Genomic DNA, 15,173 nt, shown 5'->3' with positions numbered 1-15,173 from the left:
GCTAATGATCGATCTCTGTGCATCTGGAAACCTTATAACCTTGCTGTGCATGAGGAGCCAAGATGTGAAGTAGTGAATGACATCTCATAAAGCTGGGTAAAGTCCTTGCTATATATCTTCCCACCTTTTCCACTGCTTCCCAAGATAATACAAAAGGAACAAGACAGTTGCAGTGTTACTGATTATTCCTTTCTTTCTCTCAGGCTTGATTAACCTAGCAATGGATCTTTGGGTGTGTCTGTCTCACACAGGAGGTCTGTTAGTGCAAGACCAGTCCTCCATCCAGGACCATATAGGCTTAAAATGAATACTTGGATGAAGTATGTTTTGCTTGGACACTCTTATATTCCTAAAATAAAGCCAGTCTAGGGGAACTCAAGGCTATGTTTCACTGGTTTAACCCGGTAATTAAACTAAGGGCTTTGTACCAGAATAAGTTCTATTTGACTTCTCTTTGGGGTCCATAAGATCAATAATCTCAAGTCTTTGTAATGTGTTCTCAGCATGTTCAAGAAAAGACGTTTTTATACAAATCCAACATTAAATATTTTCTTAAGGCATCAACTTTACTCCAACCCCACAAGGTTATAGAGTGTGACTCAGGAACCTTATTGTGCTCCTTACAGACTCAGTATTGTACTTTTAATTCGGAAAGCGAGCCCACACAATGCTCATTGCATTAATTCCTTAAGTAAATTCAAAATATTCCTCCTTTGGCTAAGCAACAAAGTACAGTCCGTAGGCATGCTGACAATCTCAGGGTAGAGTAGTTATGTGTTCTGTATTGAGATGGCATTAGTTAACCAAATTCTGCATATTGGTTATCCAGTCTTACCTGATGACATTTCCTTTCTTTTGGCAGAAATTTTTTCCACGGCTTAATGCCGAGGGAAGAGAGATACATCATTTACTTATTTTTAGATGTCCATATTTAAAGGATGATCCTGCTTTCCACCCTGTAGGCACATTGCTATGAAAATCCCATTGTAATGGATCTGTGGACCTTAGCACAAAGAAGAATAGGAAAAATTATGCATGTTTACCTGAAAATTTCCTTTCTTCAAGTTATAAGACCTACCTAGGAGACAATGGATTATCTAGGGTTGAGACTGACATCCAAGAATTTGGGTTTGTTTATGTGGAATTTACCATGCTCTGCAATAAGAGAAATTGTTTTCTTCAAAGTATATTTAACATCATCTGTAATTTAGGAAAACAGATTTGAATTATCCTAGCTGTGGAAGTTATCTCAACTTCAGGAGGCGGGGCATTCCCCTGCTACCAGTGACTGGTGGGTCCAATTCTGTTCCCCAGCTGCAACCAGGCTGAAGTATCCATTGTAATGGATCTGTGAGCCTTATTACTCAAAGAAAGGAAATTTTCAAGTAAGCATGAATTCAATTTCCTATTCTGGTAAGATGACAGTAGCACTGGGATAACTAATGAAATTCTGTAATAGGCAGGAAAAGGGGAGCGCAACGTATAGTAGGTGGTGTCATGTTAACCTGGAGAGAATATAAAAACTTTTGCATTGACAATTAGTTAAAAATTGCTTGTTTTGATGAGTATTTATTTTACTTACAGTTGAGAATCGAGTTCGTCCATTAGTACTGGTGGTTAAGAAGTGGGCGAGTTTTCATGACATAAATGATGCCAGTCGTGGTACTTTAAGCAGCTATAGTCTTGTGTTGATGGTTTTGCACTATTTACAAAGTAAGTATGTTTTCAGCTTTTGAAATTGTCCCTTTTTAAAGTAATATTTTCCTAGCTTTCATTTTTTTAACATTAAGATCTCAAGTAACCTGATAGAAGTGGCTGAGGATAAAGTGAAAATTATTTTTGTATTCTTTTTCCTTAGTGCTTCCTCTTATGTAGTGAGGATGGACCTGTTCTCTGGAGGCAGACTAATTCTTAATAAAAATGTGTTTAGAAGACCTTGTATTGCTATAAAATAAACTCAAGCCCAACTTAATATTTTCACTTTACAAGAGGTAGATTTTGGTTAACTGCTCTGCTTTCAGGTTATTTTTGTGTTCAGCAATGTCTTCAGGATATCCTAAGGGAGATTGCATGCTATTGGGTGGCCTCCTCTGTATTCTGATTTCCCAGGACCTGAACAACTGGGGCACAATGAATTCATGCAACCAGAGCTTAAGTTCATGAGAGCTTCCTTACTATTGATTTTTCATTAAGGGACTGGTATATCCAGTGATCATGAACTGCTGGGGTCCCTAAATGTCCATAGTCTCTCATCTTTTCTTGTAGTTTATGTATTGAAATATTGAATTTCTGTCTGTATTTGGTAAGTCTCAGGGCTGCTGAGTTGAGGCTCCTTGTTGCAAATTCAGGGGAATGGTGCAGCGCAGAGGTTGCTTCTGTAAGCATAAGATTGAACTGCATGCTCCTGGATCCCTCCCCCCATATGCTTATATTGCTCTGTTATGTTAAAGAAATCCCTCTACATCATCTCCTAAACTGTTCTGCCTGCTTAGGAACATAGTAATAGAGAATCTATATCAAATCAGTGGTCCAGCTAGTTCAGTATCCTGTGTCCCAACTGTGGTCAGTAGCAGATGTTTTGAAGGACAGTGCAAGAAACTCTAAGGTGTACAGTTATGGAGTAACTTGTCTTCAGAGGAAGTTCTGTGTAGCCTCTGCCACTTAGAGGCTGATTTATGCCTCGAAGCATGAAGGTTTGTATTCCTTCCAAATTCTTGTTTTTAATCTTTTCTAATGTAACTCTCAATGTTCTTATCTATATAAATATCAATCCTTTTTCTAATCCTACTAAGCTCTTGGCCACAAAAATCCCTTGCTGTTCTACCTGCAAATTATGTGTGCATTTTTAAGTTTTTCTTTTATCAGTTTGCTGCCTTTCAGGTTGCTTAGTTTTTCTTTCCTGCAAGTAGGAAGATAGACATGGCTCTATTTATTCACTTTTACATAATTTTCTTGGCCTGGATGTCTGATATCCAGCCTAGAATGTATAGCTGACTACTTACTAAAATGTCTCAAGGAACATGTGATACCATGATTTCTCTGCAAGCTTTTTACAACAATTCAGAAGTTAACTAAAAACACAATTAACCAGGTTGATGGCTCTGATTATTGTAGCAAGACATCTATAAGCATAGCAATTTAAAAGGCATATGTCATTCCATGACCAGTTAGATTGTTACCTCTTAATTCTATCCTGCTGAGACTGTGTAGATATTCCTAATGTAGCAGTCACCATGGTATCTAGGCACCAAATGTAAGAGTTAGTCCGTGTTGTCCTATTATGAGTATATTCTTGGTCTGGTTGTCTGCTATAGGTTCCTTTGGGGAGATGTCTATGGAAGGTAGGAGTCACTAGCCAAAATATTGCTAAGTCGGTTTTTTTTTTTTTTTGTGACTCAGAAACCTTATGGTAGGTGGTGGAGTGTTTCCAAAATAGTTTCTTGCTCCTTCCAGGTTTAAAAAAATGGCTATATTGTTTGCGTGCGACTGGGTGGAATGGATGTAAATGGTTGAAGCAGCCTATTTTAAAAAATGACATAATTGGGAAGTTAATCAGTGAGGTCTTTGTCAGTCCTGGCCATTTTGGTTATAGGATCAAAACCACTGTGGGCCTTCAGATCCTGAGATTCCAAAATAAGAAAGCTGAAGTGTGTGCAAGAGGGGGGAAAACATATTTTCATAGAGTTATGAAAGCCATTTAGCAGTCTTTAAAACGGATTTGGCCCAAAAGTTATAAACCATTTGATGTGGTCAGTGGTAAGCTTTCAGTGTAAGTAGGCTGCCTCACTTGGAGATTGAAGGCAAGGGCCTCACTTTTTATTTTTTTTTTATTTTAATATTTGTATTACAGTAGCACCCAAATTGTTCCTGGTTCACATTGGGGAACTTTTTCCACTAAGTGTTGTGCAAAGCCACAGAGACACGCTGTCAGGTTTGAAAAGCTTACAGTCTATGAAGACAAGTGTTCTACAAATGGTAGGGAAGGGAGATACAATGAAATTCATAGATTTTTATATACATAGATATTTTGCAATTACTACTTGTGAGGAGGTGATAATTGCACAAAATCCCTGTGACAACCACTGCATTTGTTTGTGGGAAACTATTAGGAACCTAATGTGTGTTTTGCTATCTCCTAATATTATTAAGCAATTGGAAATTAGTTGGAGAAGCAGCACCATGTGATCAGCCAGCTCCTTGAGGAGAACCAACAATTCACAGACCATAGTTTGGGAGCTTTTTAGCTATGTTAGATCAACCTCCTGGGCTAAAAAGGCTGGGGGAATGTGTCTCTGGATATATGCACAGCTGGTAGTGGTTGTATTCCTAATGTTTTATTTCTGCAAGATTTACTACCACACAACTGCTGATCACACATTGGTAGGAGGCTATTGGAAACAGCTTATCTTTCTTAATTTTATACTTTACCTACAAAAATCCTAGTAAGGAGGTATAGGGGAAGAAAGGAAAAGCAGATATTTCATTTATCAGTAAAATTGAGTCCATCTTTCCTCCCTAGTACTATCAAATCTCTGTTCTGTTTCCTTTTTCTCTTTGCCAACCATGCTACTGTGGAAATCTTTTTTGACCTATGGCTTGAGTTTATTTTATAGGTACACACATTTCTTGAGCTTTAACCTTCCTACACGAACAGGTCCATCTGCACTGTATTGTAGGAAAAGAGGAACTCAAATGGCAAATGTGATTACTGACCAATAACATTTCCCCCCTTTATAGCCCTAGACTCTTGATGTATGATGTAGACTCAGATGAAAATATCTTGAGCACTCAGATGGCTCAGATTTTGCTTCCTTTCCTGTCATTCTGACAGAATGCTGGGAAATCTCCAAGATGTCATAGAAATAAGATAGCTCCTTCATATCCCCAAACGCCCACAAGCAAAGGAAACCTTGAGCATTAAAACAGCTGTGATCTTATTCTTAGCAACTCAATTAGTCATTGTAGCATTCTTTTTGAAAATATGAAAGTCCTATTGCTGAGAATTCTGCAGGTCTAATTCTCAGTTCCCCAAAACAAAGGATATCTTAATAATTGTTCCCCTCTGAAACCCAGTTTTGAGTTCTAGATGCTAAACTTAGTTATCATTCTCCTTAAGGAATGGTGTAGATGAACTGTTTTAAAAAATGCTGATGGAGTGACATCATAGCTTTAGTGCAACAAGGAGCTAGCTACCGGATCTGCAGCTCTAATTAATAAATAAATAATAAATCGTTAAATGGAAACTCAACTGTTTTTTGTGGGGTTTTTTTTCTCTCTCTATTATGTTTAACACCGTCTGATATGGAACATAAATATTTGCCCCATTATTTTTATTCTTTGTGTCCTGTCTCTTTCCCTCCCTCCCCAACCCCCGCAACACAACTCGCTCCACCACCTCAGGGTTTTATGAAAGTTAAAATTACCAATTTATTTGTTAGTGCACTAACATCACCAATGTCCACGTGGCTTTGGGACACTGCTAGCTGTGTAGTAAAAGCGGGAAATAGCACAGAAAATAATCTCTCTAGGGCTTTTGTCAGCAGTGGCTACTGGATATGTGGGACATTTTATTTTATTTTTAATTACTTTTGATGACATAGCGTGGCAGATTTTATATCTGAAGAACTGTGTATTATCTAGAATCTGGAAGACATCCCATGCCATGTTATAATCATGTTAGGGTAGATCCAAGTACTTGAGTTAAGCTATGATTATCCTTTTTGGAGTCTAAATAATACTGGCCTACAATAACGAATTAACATGAATTTTAAAATGCAGTGTCTAGCTGACCTAGAAGTCTTCATATGTTTATTCTATAAATAACAATATGTTGATAACACTTTCATTTAACTGAATAATTTTCATCTGAGATATACAATAATTATATAAAGATTATGAGGTAATTTTAATTTCACAAAGTACATGAAAGTGAAATTCAGAGTAAACGCTTCTATCATGGACTTTCAGTCCACACCTTTGGTGTAACTGATACAATATTGTTTTCTGTGAATTATGTGAATCACAGCAACTTTAAACTTTTTTTTTATAGCCCTACCTGAACCCATCCTTCCATCCCTCCAAAAAAATTACCCAGTAAGTGTTTCTTATAAATTATTATTACATCATATTTTGTATATAAAACTGATTATCTACAATATTAATGTGAATACTTAAATCAGCATTGGGTAAAATTAAATATAGCTTATGGTCATTGGAACACTCAATGCCATTTCATTTGTGTGCAGAAAGGTTATCTGCTGATTATGATAATTCCTTTTTTAGTATAAACCGTTTCAGTTGCATACAAGATCAGTTTTCAACACAGGATCAGACAATGTGCTGTATTGTTGTTAATAGGAGCTGCACACCTAATTGACCATGTACTGTGCTGAAAATTTATCAGTTGCATATATTAGTCTGGTGTAACATTCCGCTTGCTATTTCTTAATACTCCTTCCAGCAGTGCTTTTATTCTTGTTGTCTGTCAGCAGCAGGAAAGGCCAGGGAGAGAGCCAACTGCCTAGCTGTTGAGTCACTTGGATCCTCCATTTGATCAAATTTTTAGACCAGCAGAGGTCAAACCTTGCATATTTAATATGGAGGATTGTGCGTGACCTTCCCATGACTTTAGGCTTCAATTCCGTCAAGGGTGGGTGTGGGTGTGTGTGTGTGGACACTTACTGGTATGCCCAGGCAGTGTCATACTGATTTCCTATGGGACTACTGGGCATAAGAGTCCATGCTATTGGATCTCTTTGTAGGATCAGGGCCTTAACTGGTGGCTCTTTGACTGAATGCTTCCTGCCCTTTTACAGATATTCAATTGGAAAAGAAAAGGAAGTTGTTGAGTGGCTATACTCTGTATTTAAGTTGTTCAGACACATTCCTTATTCCTTCCTTATTCTGTTTTCTTCTTCCTGTGTATCACTTTTTTCATATTTCTCCCTAACATCTGACTTTTCTCCTCCATCTGTGCCTTCATATTCTTTGCTCCTCATTTCTCTCTCATATTTCCTATAACTCCACTCAGTCTCTTCTCTTGGTCTCTTTATGCTTTATGATGTTACTGTTAATGACAGTTAGCTGTCCAGATTGTGCTGAATCAACCCTTCAGAGACCCATGCTTGCTACCATCACACACTGACAGCAGGAGAGTTAAAATTGCTGACTCTCTACAGCAGGGAGAAATAATAATATCCAGCTCTCATATAGCAGTTTTTATTCACAGTAGTCCAATGTAAGCCATTACACACAGTTAATATTAACAAGAAAAACTTTGAAATAGAATACAAAACTCAGAATTTGCAATTCCATTGACCCTGCTGACTCGGTAGCTACAATTTAGTCTTTAAAGGTATATTTTATTTTTACATTGTGTTTTTATTCTTTAGAAAAATACTATACTTTTATATCTTTACATCTCTTCTCTCAAGATTCACTTTTTTGGTATTGCATTACATCTGAAATTACTTCTTATTTTTTGAAAATATAATAGTCTGTGTATTTTAAATATAACTGAACTTGCATTCAGGTCAACATTTTATGTCATAAATATTGCAATTCATGTGAAATTTAGTTGTCCTTTGTTCAGCATATATTTTTGAGTGTCACGACTCCTACAATTTGTTCCTCGTAAAAAATCATTTGAACATGTTTCTATAATGCAGTGTTGTCATAGCTATGTTGGTTCCAGGATATTAGAGAGACAAGGTGAGTGAGGTAATATCTTTTTGGACCAGCTTCTGTTCGTGACAGAGGCAAACTATTGAGCTTACACAGATGTGAAGAGCTCTGTGTAAGCTTGTCTGTCTCCCCAATAGAAGTTGATCCAATAAAAGATATTACCTCACCCCCAGTGTTTCTAGGGTTTATTTGAACTCTCACAAAATGCAGGTGTTCACATTGTGGACTTGCCAAAGCAGTAGAACTTTCCTAGGAAAACATACTGTGGGAATTTCTGTTTTAATCTGAAGGCATTGTAGATTCTTTTTAACCTATGTTTGAGTGACAGCAATTTCACAGATAGGCACTTGTATTTGCGGTGGCAGTGTAGGTATTATATGGTTAATAGCCATTACATTTACTCTTTTGGGATTAATTTATGACTACATAGTACCATAAGATGTAATAATATTCTAATCAAAATCTTGTATTAAAATGATAAAAATGTTGGCTTCTTGCAATTTTCTAGCAGACTGTAGTATATTGCTGGCTCCACCTTCTCCACCAAGAATGTAGTTACTTAAGTATTCAACTATTGATCTGAAAATTGTAACTCCTACACATTGGATAAACTACAAATTTAGAATGAAAATGAGGAACACCCTACAAAAAACTTTAACTCAAGATGCTCAAGTGCATTTCACATTAATGTAATCACTAAAAACTAGGGCTGTCAATTAATCACAGTTTACTCAAGTGATTAACATGAGTTAATTAACTCGATTAAAAAATTAGTTGGGATTAATCGCAGTTTTAATTGCACTGTTTAATAATAGAATACCAATTGAAATTTATTATAAATATTTTTGGATGTTTTTCTACATTTTCAAATATATTGATTTCAATTATAACAGAATACAAAGTGTACAGTGCTCACTTTATAATATTTTTATTACAAATATTTGCAAAAAAGATAAACAAGAAATACATCTTTACCCCGATATAACGCGGTCCTCGGGAGCCAAAAAATCTCACCACCTTATAGGTGAGACCGCGTTATATCGGGTTAGGTCCGGTACGTCTTGCTGGACTGGACCGGCTTCCCCAGCGGTGATTTAAAGGGCCCGGTGCTCCAGCCGCTGTGGGGCATGAAATGTTAGCGGGGCATGAAATGAAGGGGCATACAAATGTTTAGCATATCTGGCATGTAAATATCTTGCAATGCCAGCTACAACAGTGCCATGGAAACAACTGTTATCACTTTCAGATGATGTTGTAAATAAGAAGAGGGCAGCATTATCTCCTGTAAATATAAACAAACTAGTTTGTCTTTGCGATTGGCTGAACAAGAAGTAGGATTGAGTGGACTTGTAGGCTCTGAAGTTTTACATTGTTTTGTTTTTAAGTGCAATTATGTAAAAAATTCTACATTTTATAAGTTACACTTTCATGATAAAGAGATTGCACTACAGTACTAGTACGAGATCAATTGAAAAATACTATTTCTTTGGTTTCTCTTTTTACAGTGCAAATATTTGTAATAAAAATAATATAAAGTGAGCACTGTAAACTTTGTATTTTGTGTTGTAATTGAAAACATATTTGAAAATGTAGAAAACATCCAAAAAATTTAAATAAATGGTATTCTATTGTTTAACAGTGCGATTAAAATGGTGATTAATCGCGATTACTTTTTTAATGTCGCAATTAATCACGATTAATTTTTTAAAGTTTGACAGACCCACTAAAAACATAAGAAATGTGCTAGTTATAGAAACATCAGCGTCCAAAGAAACTCACATATATTACTTGTGGTCACAGTCCCACAGAACAATATACATCTCCACATTCTGATACTGTTTACCAATGCAATTTGTTCCCTTTCAATACAAACCTACACCATTCCAGTTATTCAGAATCAAATACACAGCTTTAACTTGTCCTGAAAATACTTGTAGGACTTTGAGAAATGTCTAATCTAAATTGCAGATAATAGGTAACATATGCGGAAATAAGTGTTTTGAATAGGAAGTAATAAAGGCCAGATTTTCTGCTTCAGTCTAGCCCCTTTAGTGTTGTGACAGTGCAGAGGGGCTGGAGAGCAACCAGATCTGCCCACCTGTGGAATTAATTGTCACAGGGGAGTTTGCAGCTGGCAGAGAGCTGACATTTGTACCTCCTGAGTTTCGGAGGAATGCTGGGTCATATCACGTGTGAAGTTGTGTTCTGGTGCTTCCAGGCTGGCAGACAGCCTCTTCTGGGCTGTAGTCAGATGCATAAATTAGAGCAGCCCTGAAGCTGCCTCTTACAATGCCAGACCCAGTGCAGATTAAAGGAGTTTATTTGCCTCTGAATGAGGCATCTATTAGTGGCTACTTTGTATTTTCCTCCCTCCTTCCAGCTCCACCCTTTGAAAAGGTATGTGAGGGAAGACACTCGAAGACTGCTAGATTCTATGCTGATAATGTCAAATTGTAGATTTTTAAAGGAAAATTACATGGCCAGAGTTTCCTTGTGTGTGTTGCTTTTGAGTAACTAGCTGTGTTGAGTGTTGGGTGGAGGTTTGTGTTCCCTTCCAATAAGACATGTAGAATGGGAATATATATTACTCACCAAAGGCTTTTAAGCAAAGTAAGCAGACATGGGATAAAAGGGAAGGTTCTCTCATGGATTGGTAACTGGTTAAAAGATAGGAAACAAAGGGTAGGAAGTCAGTTTTCAGAATGGAGAGAGGTGGAGAGAGTGGTGTCCCCCAGCGGTCTGTACTGGGTCCGGTTCTGTTCAATATATTCATAAATGATCTGGAAAAAGGGGGTAACACGGAGGTGGCAAAATTTGCAGATAATACAAAATTGCTCAATATAGTTAAGTCCCAGGCACACTGCGAAGAGCTACAAAAGGATCTCTCAAAACGGGGTGACTGGGCAACAAAATGGCAGACGAAATTCAGTGTTGATAAATGCAAGGTAATGCACATTGGAAAGCATAATCCCAACTATACATATAAAATGATGGGGTCTAAATTAGCTGTTACCACTCAAGAATGAGATCTTGGAGTCATCATGGATAATTCTCTGAAAGCATCCACTCAATGTGCAGTGGCAGTCAAAAAAGCTAACAGAACGTTGGGAATCATTAGGAAAATGATAGATAATAAGACAGAAAATATCATATTGCCACTGTATAAATCCATGGCACGCCCGCATCTTGAATACTGCATACAGATGTGCCCCATCTCAAAAAAGATATATTGCAAAAGGTTCAGAAGAGGGCAACAAAAATGATTAGGGGTATGGAACAGCTGCCATATGAGGAGAGATTAATAAGACTGGGACTTTTCAGGTTGGAAAAGAGATGACTAAGGGGGGATATGATAGAGGTCTATAAAATCATGACTGGTGAGGAGAAAGTAAATGAGGAAGTGTTATTTATTCCTTCTCATAACACAAGAACTAGGGGTCACCACATGAAATTAATAAGCATCAGGTTTAAAACAAACGGAAGTATTTTTTCATACTTCCACAGTCAACCTGTGGAACTCCTTGCCAGAGGATGTTGTGAAGGCCAAGACTATAACAGGGTTCAAAAAAGAAATAGATAAGTTCATGGAGGATAGGTCCATCAATGGCTATTAGCCAGGACAGGCAGGGATGATGTCCCTAGTCTCTATTTGCCAGAAGCTGGGAATGGGCGACAGGGGATGGATCACTTGATGATTACCTGTTCTGTTCATTCCCTACAAGTTATCTGTTCTATGAAGAAGACACTTGTGTTGGCCAACTTTATGAAGACCGGATACTGGGCTGAATGGGCCTTTGTTCTGACCCAGTATGGCCATTCTTATGTTAAATTGAAACAGTTATAATGAACAATCATCATTTTTTGAATGCTATGTTATGTTGGAGATTTAGCTATTTGGATGTGAATTTAGAAATGTGACAGCAAAGAAATTTGTAAGCTAGAGGGAGATGAAGAAAAGGTGGGACTGGAAGTTTACATTTCTAAAGAGAGACACTTTAACTTATATTCAATTCTAAGCTAATAGGTAGATATATTTGTAACTTTATTGAAAATTCAGTTGTTACTGTACGTGTTGAGAGCTTGTTGATACAGACTATTTTCAAACATAAAGGGATATAATCCCCCCTACTACTGCAGATGTCATAATGCAACCTTAAGTATAGGTCAATATCAGTGCCACCATAATTACAGAAAATTGCATTGGTTATCCTATTAGATAATAGTAAGCATTGTACTATCTTACTGTAATGGTACCATATAATATATGGTTTTGTTAATATTCTACAAATGTGATACAAAACTCACTTGGTTGCTATATTGTTGGTTTGTAGAATTGATTGTTTATATTGGCACTCTTGTTAATAGCTCTGTGTACAAAATACTTTTTCAAGCATATTACCTGTTTAAATTTCTTGATTAGTCTCTTGTCTATTTAGTCTATTACAATATTAGATCATGTATATAACTTCCAAATCATAATGTGTAACAGCCAATCGATATTCTAGTAAAAAAGAGTGACTAACTCCCTACAGCTTCATCTATGCACTAATTGGTACTCTGCACCAAGCCCGTGGAAGAAATAGATAAGCACCACTCTGCTTTATGTGGGCACATTCCACTTTTTTGTTGCCTGCAGTGAGAAACTCACTAAAGATAGGGAGATCCTACTTAAGTTTCAGTCTGTTGGAATTCTTTATTGCACAGCAGCATCACTGACTATAACTTTTGAGCTTCCAGTTGAGCCCTAAATAAAGGAAGTTTCCAAAGGGAGGGCAAGGGAAGAGGTGTTTTAAAATGATAAGCTGGAGGAGTTTGTTTTCCCTAACATTCAGTGGCTAAACATTAGGAAAACATACTCTAGCTGTGTAACACTCCTGTGCCTAGGAAACTTAACATTGAGCTTCAGCACTTGACAAATCAGCACCTCTCTGTCACAGGATTACGTTCTCTAAAAACACTTTAGCAAACTAAAAAGATATTTTGTTCACTGAAATTGAACCACCAGCAAAACAATGGAAATTGAAAGGAGTCATTGCCCCCAAAAACAAGATGATTCAGTTTCATCCAGTCAGCACCAAATGTTTCAGTGTTTATGCAAGCTAGAGGAACATTTTCCCCCTAGAATGCAAAGAATAAACCCAGAAGATGACAACTTGGATGCAAAATTTCAGGATCATTCAGAGCTTGTCTATACTTAAAACATTACAGCAGCATAGCTGCACCACTGCAGTGCTTCAGTGTAGACGCTACCTACACTGATGGGAGGGATTCTGCAGTTGGTGTTGGTAATCCACTTACCCGAGAGGTGGTAGCTAGGCCGACGGAAGAATTCTTCCGTCGACCTAGCGCTGTCTACATGAGGACTTTAGTCAGCTTAGCAATGCTGCTCTGGGGTGTGGATTTTTTACACCTCTGACCAACTTAATTAAACCAACCTGATTTTCTAGTGTAGATCAGCCCTGAGTCTAAATCATAGTCTTTTCAAGGCTACATAATAGATTATATCCATATTATCTTATCTGCAGCATATCTCAGAATTTAAATACTATTTAGCCTTTTGAGCCATAAATCCTTTAAGATATAATTTAGGCTAAATATTCAAGAAGGTGCTTGTAATGATTCTTTCATAGAAGTGTCCCTATACTACGGGCCTGGCTGGAGCCTGTCCCACTGCTAGGGAACCTTGCTCTGAACCTGAGCCAGAGCCCGAGTGGTCGCTCCCCTGTGACCAAGATGGGGGCCGATTGGTGGCTTTGTCCCAGTCGGTACCAGTCGCCCCTCCTGGAGTTGGATCTGGCTGACCTCGATGAGTGTCTAGATCGGGGCCTCGGTGACCAGCGGCGCTCAGCAGATCCGCGACGGCACCGGGCCGGCAATCTATGCCTCACGTTTAACGAGTGGTACCGGGATGTGGAGCAGGATCGGGAACTAGAGCGGGCTTGGTATCATGAAGATGTAGCCACGCAGTGATGCTGCCCTGAGGGATTGGCGATGGTCCGGAGAATGGTACTATTGGTCCCTTGACCTGTCCCTGGAGCGGTACTGGTGCCGTGGAGATTCTGGGCGCCGACTCCGAAACGCCTGCTGGGGGGTGCGTGCCTCCAGAGGTCTGCACCTGGTTACCAGCGACCCGCACCTCAAGCCTCTCTGCTCTTGTCCTAGATCCCTCCCTGGCCCCTGCCGAACTGACTGGACCTGCTGTCACAGGATCACGGCCAACTTTTGCACCCCAACCTCGCATCCCTCCACCTCACAGCGTGGATGTTGCGAGGCTGAACCTGGATGAACGGGCCTGTTCGGATGGGGTCCTTCTCGAGAGTAGAAAGCCCTTGACTAGGCAGACCTACCTGGCAAAGTGGATGAGGTTCTCCCACTGGATGGCTGAACGGGACATCTCCCCTTCGCATTCTTTGGTGCAGTCGATCTTAGACTACCTGCTTCATTTAAGGAACCAGGACCTGGCGCACTCCTCCATCAGGGTGGCCATTTCGGCCTTTCATCCGCCAATCCAGGGGCAGACTGCATTTTCCTATGACATGATGGTCAGGTTCCTTAGAAACCTCGAGAGGCTGTTTCCTCAAGTCTGGTCCCTGGTCCCTCAGTGAGATCTCAACTTGGTTCTGTCCAGGCTCACGGTCTGCCCTTTGAGCCTTTGGCCTCATGCTCCCTATCTCATCTATCATGAAAGGTAGCTTTCCTGGTGGCGGTGACATCGGCAAGTCTCCGAGCTGCAAGCCCCTGACCTCAGAACTGCCATACAACCTTCTGTATGGACAAGGTCTAGCTCCGGCGGTGACGTCGGTGTGGCAAGTATCCGAGCTGTGAGCCCTCACCTCAGCACTGCCGTACGTGGCCTTCTGTAAGGACAAGGTCCAGCTCCGGCCCCACCCGGCTTTCCTTCCCAAGATGGTGTCCACTTTCCACATGAGCCAGGACATCTTTCTTCCGGTCTTATGCCCTAAGCCCCATGAGACTAGTGAAAAGAGGCGCCTTCACGCTTTGGACATAGGAAGGGCACTAGCTTTCTACCTAGATCGTACAAAATCTTTCCGTAAGTCGACTCAGCTTTTCATCTCTACAGCTGATAGGATGAAGGGCCTCCCCGTGTCCACGCAAAGGATTTCTAATTGGATTACCTCTTGCATTCAGACCCGCTATGTGTTAGCGTGAGTCCCTCTGTCACTGATCGTCAGAGCCCACTCAACTAGAGCGCAGGCATCCTTGGCGGCCTTCCTGGCACACATTCCGATCCAGGACAACTGTAAAGCTATGGCGTGGTTCTTGGTACACACGTTCATGGCCCACAGTGCCATCACACAGCAGGCCAGGGACGATGCTGGGTCTGGCAGAGCTATATTGCAATCTACAAGTCCGTGAACTCCTTACCTGCCTCCAGGGGTACTGCTGGGAGTCACCTAAGTTGAATGGACGTGAGCAATCACTCGAAGAAGAAAAGACAGTTACCTTTTTCTGCAACTGGTGTTATTTGA

The 15,173-nt window shown here is 39.5% G+C and overlaps 1 protein-coding gene across 2 annotated transcripts in view; it reads left to right on the top strand.

Moving 5' to 3' along the window:
* Positions 1 to 15,173, top strand: part of TENT2 (terminal nucleotidyltransferase 2) — a 72,394-nt gene that overhangs the window by 32,454 nt on the left and 24,767 nt on the right. For both annotated transcript variants that reach the window (XM_026649127.2, XM_026649128.2), the window contains exons 10-11: positions 1,585 to 1,713; positions 6,050 to 6,093. In XM_026649127.2, the coding sequence (XP_026504912.1) occupies positions 1,585 to 1,713; positions 6,050 to 6,093 (173 nt within the window). The remainder of the gene's footprint in view (positions 1 to 1,584; positions 1,714 to 6,049; positions 6,094 to 15,173) is intronic.

The sequence above is a fragment of the Terrapene carolina genome, unplaced genomic scaffold (genome assembly GCF_002925995.2).
Source record: "Terrapene carolina triunguis isolate 2854851 unplaced genomic scaffold, T_m_triunguis-2.0 Scaffold69, whole genome shotgun sequence".
Lineage (NCBI taxonomy): Eukaryota > Metazoa > Chordata > Testudines > Emydidae > Terrapene > Terrapene triunguis.
This window is presented reverse-complemented; position numbering and strand designations above follow the sequence as displayed.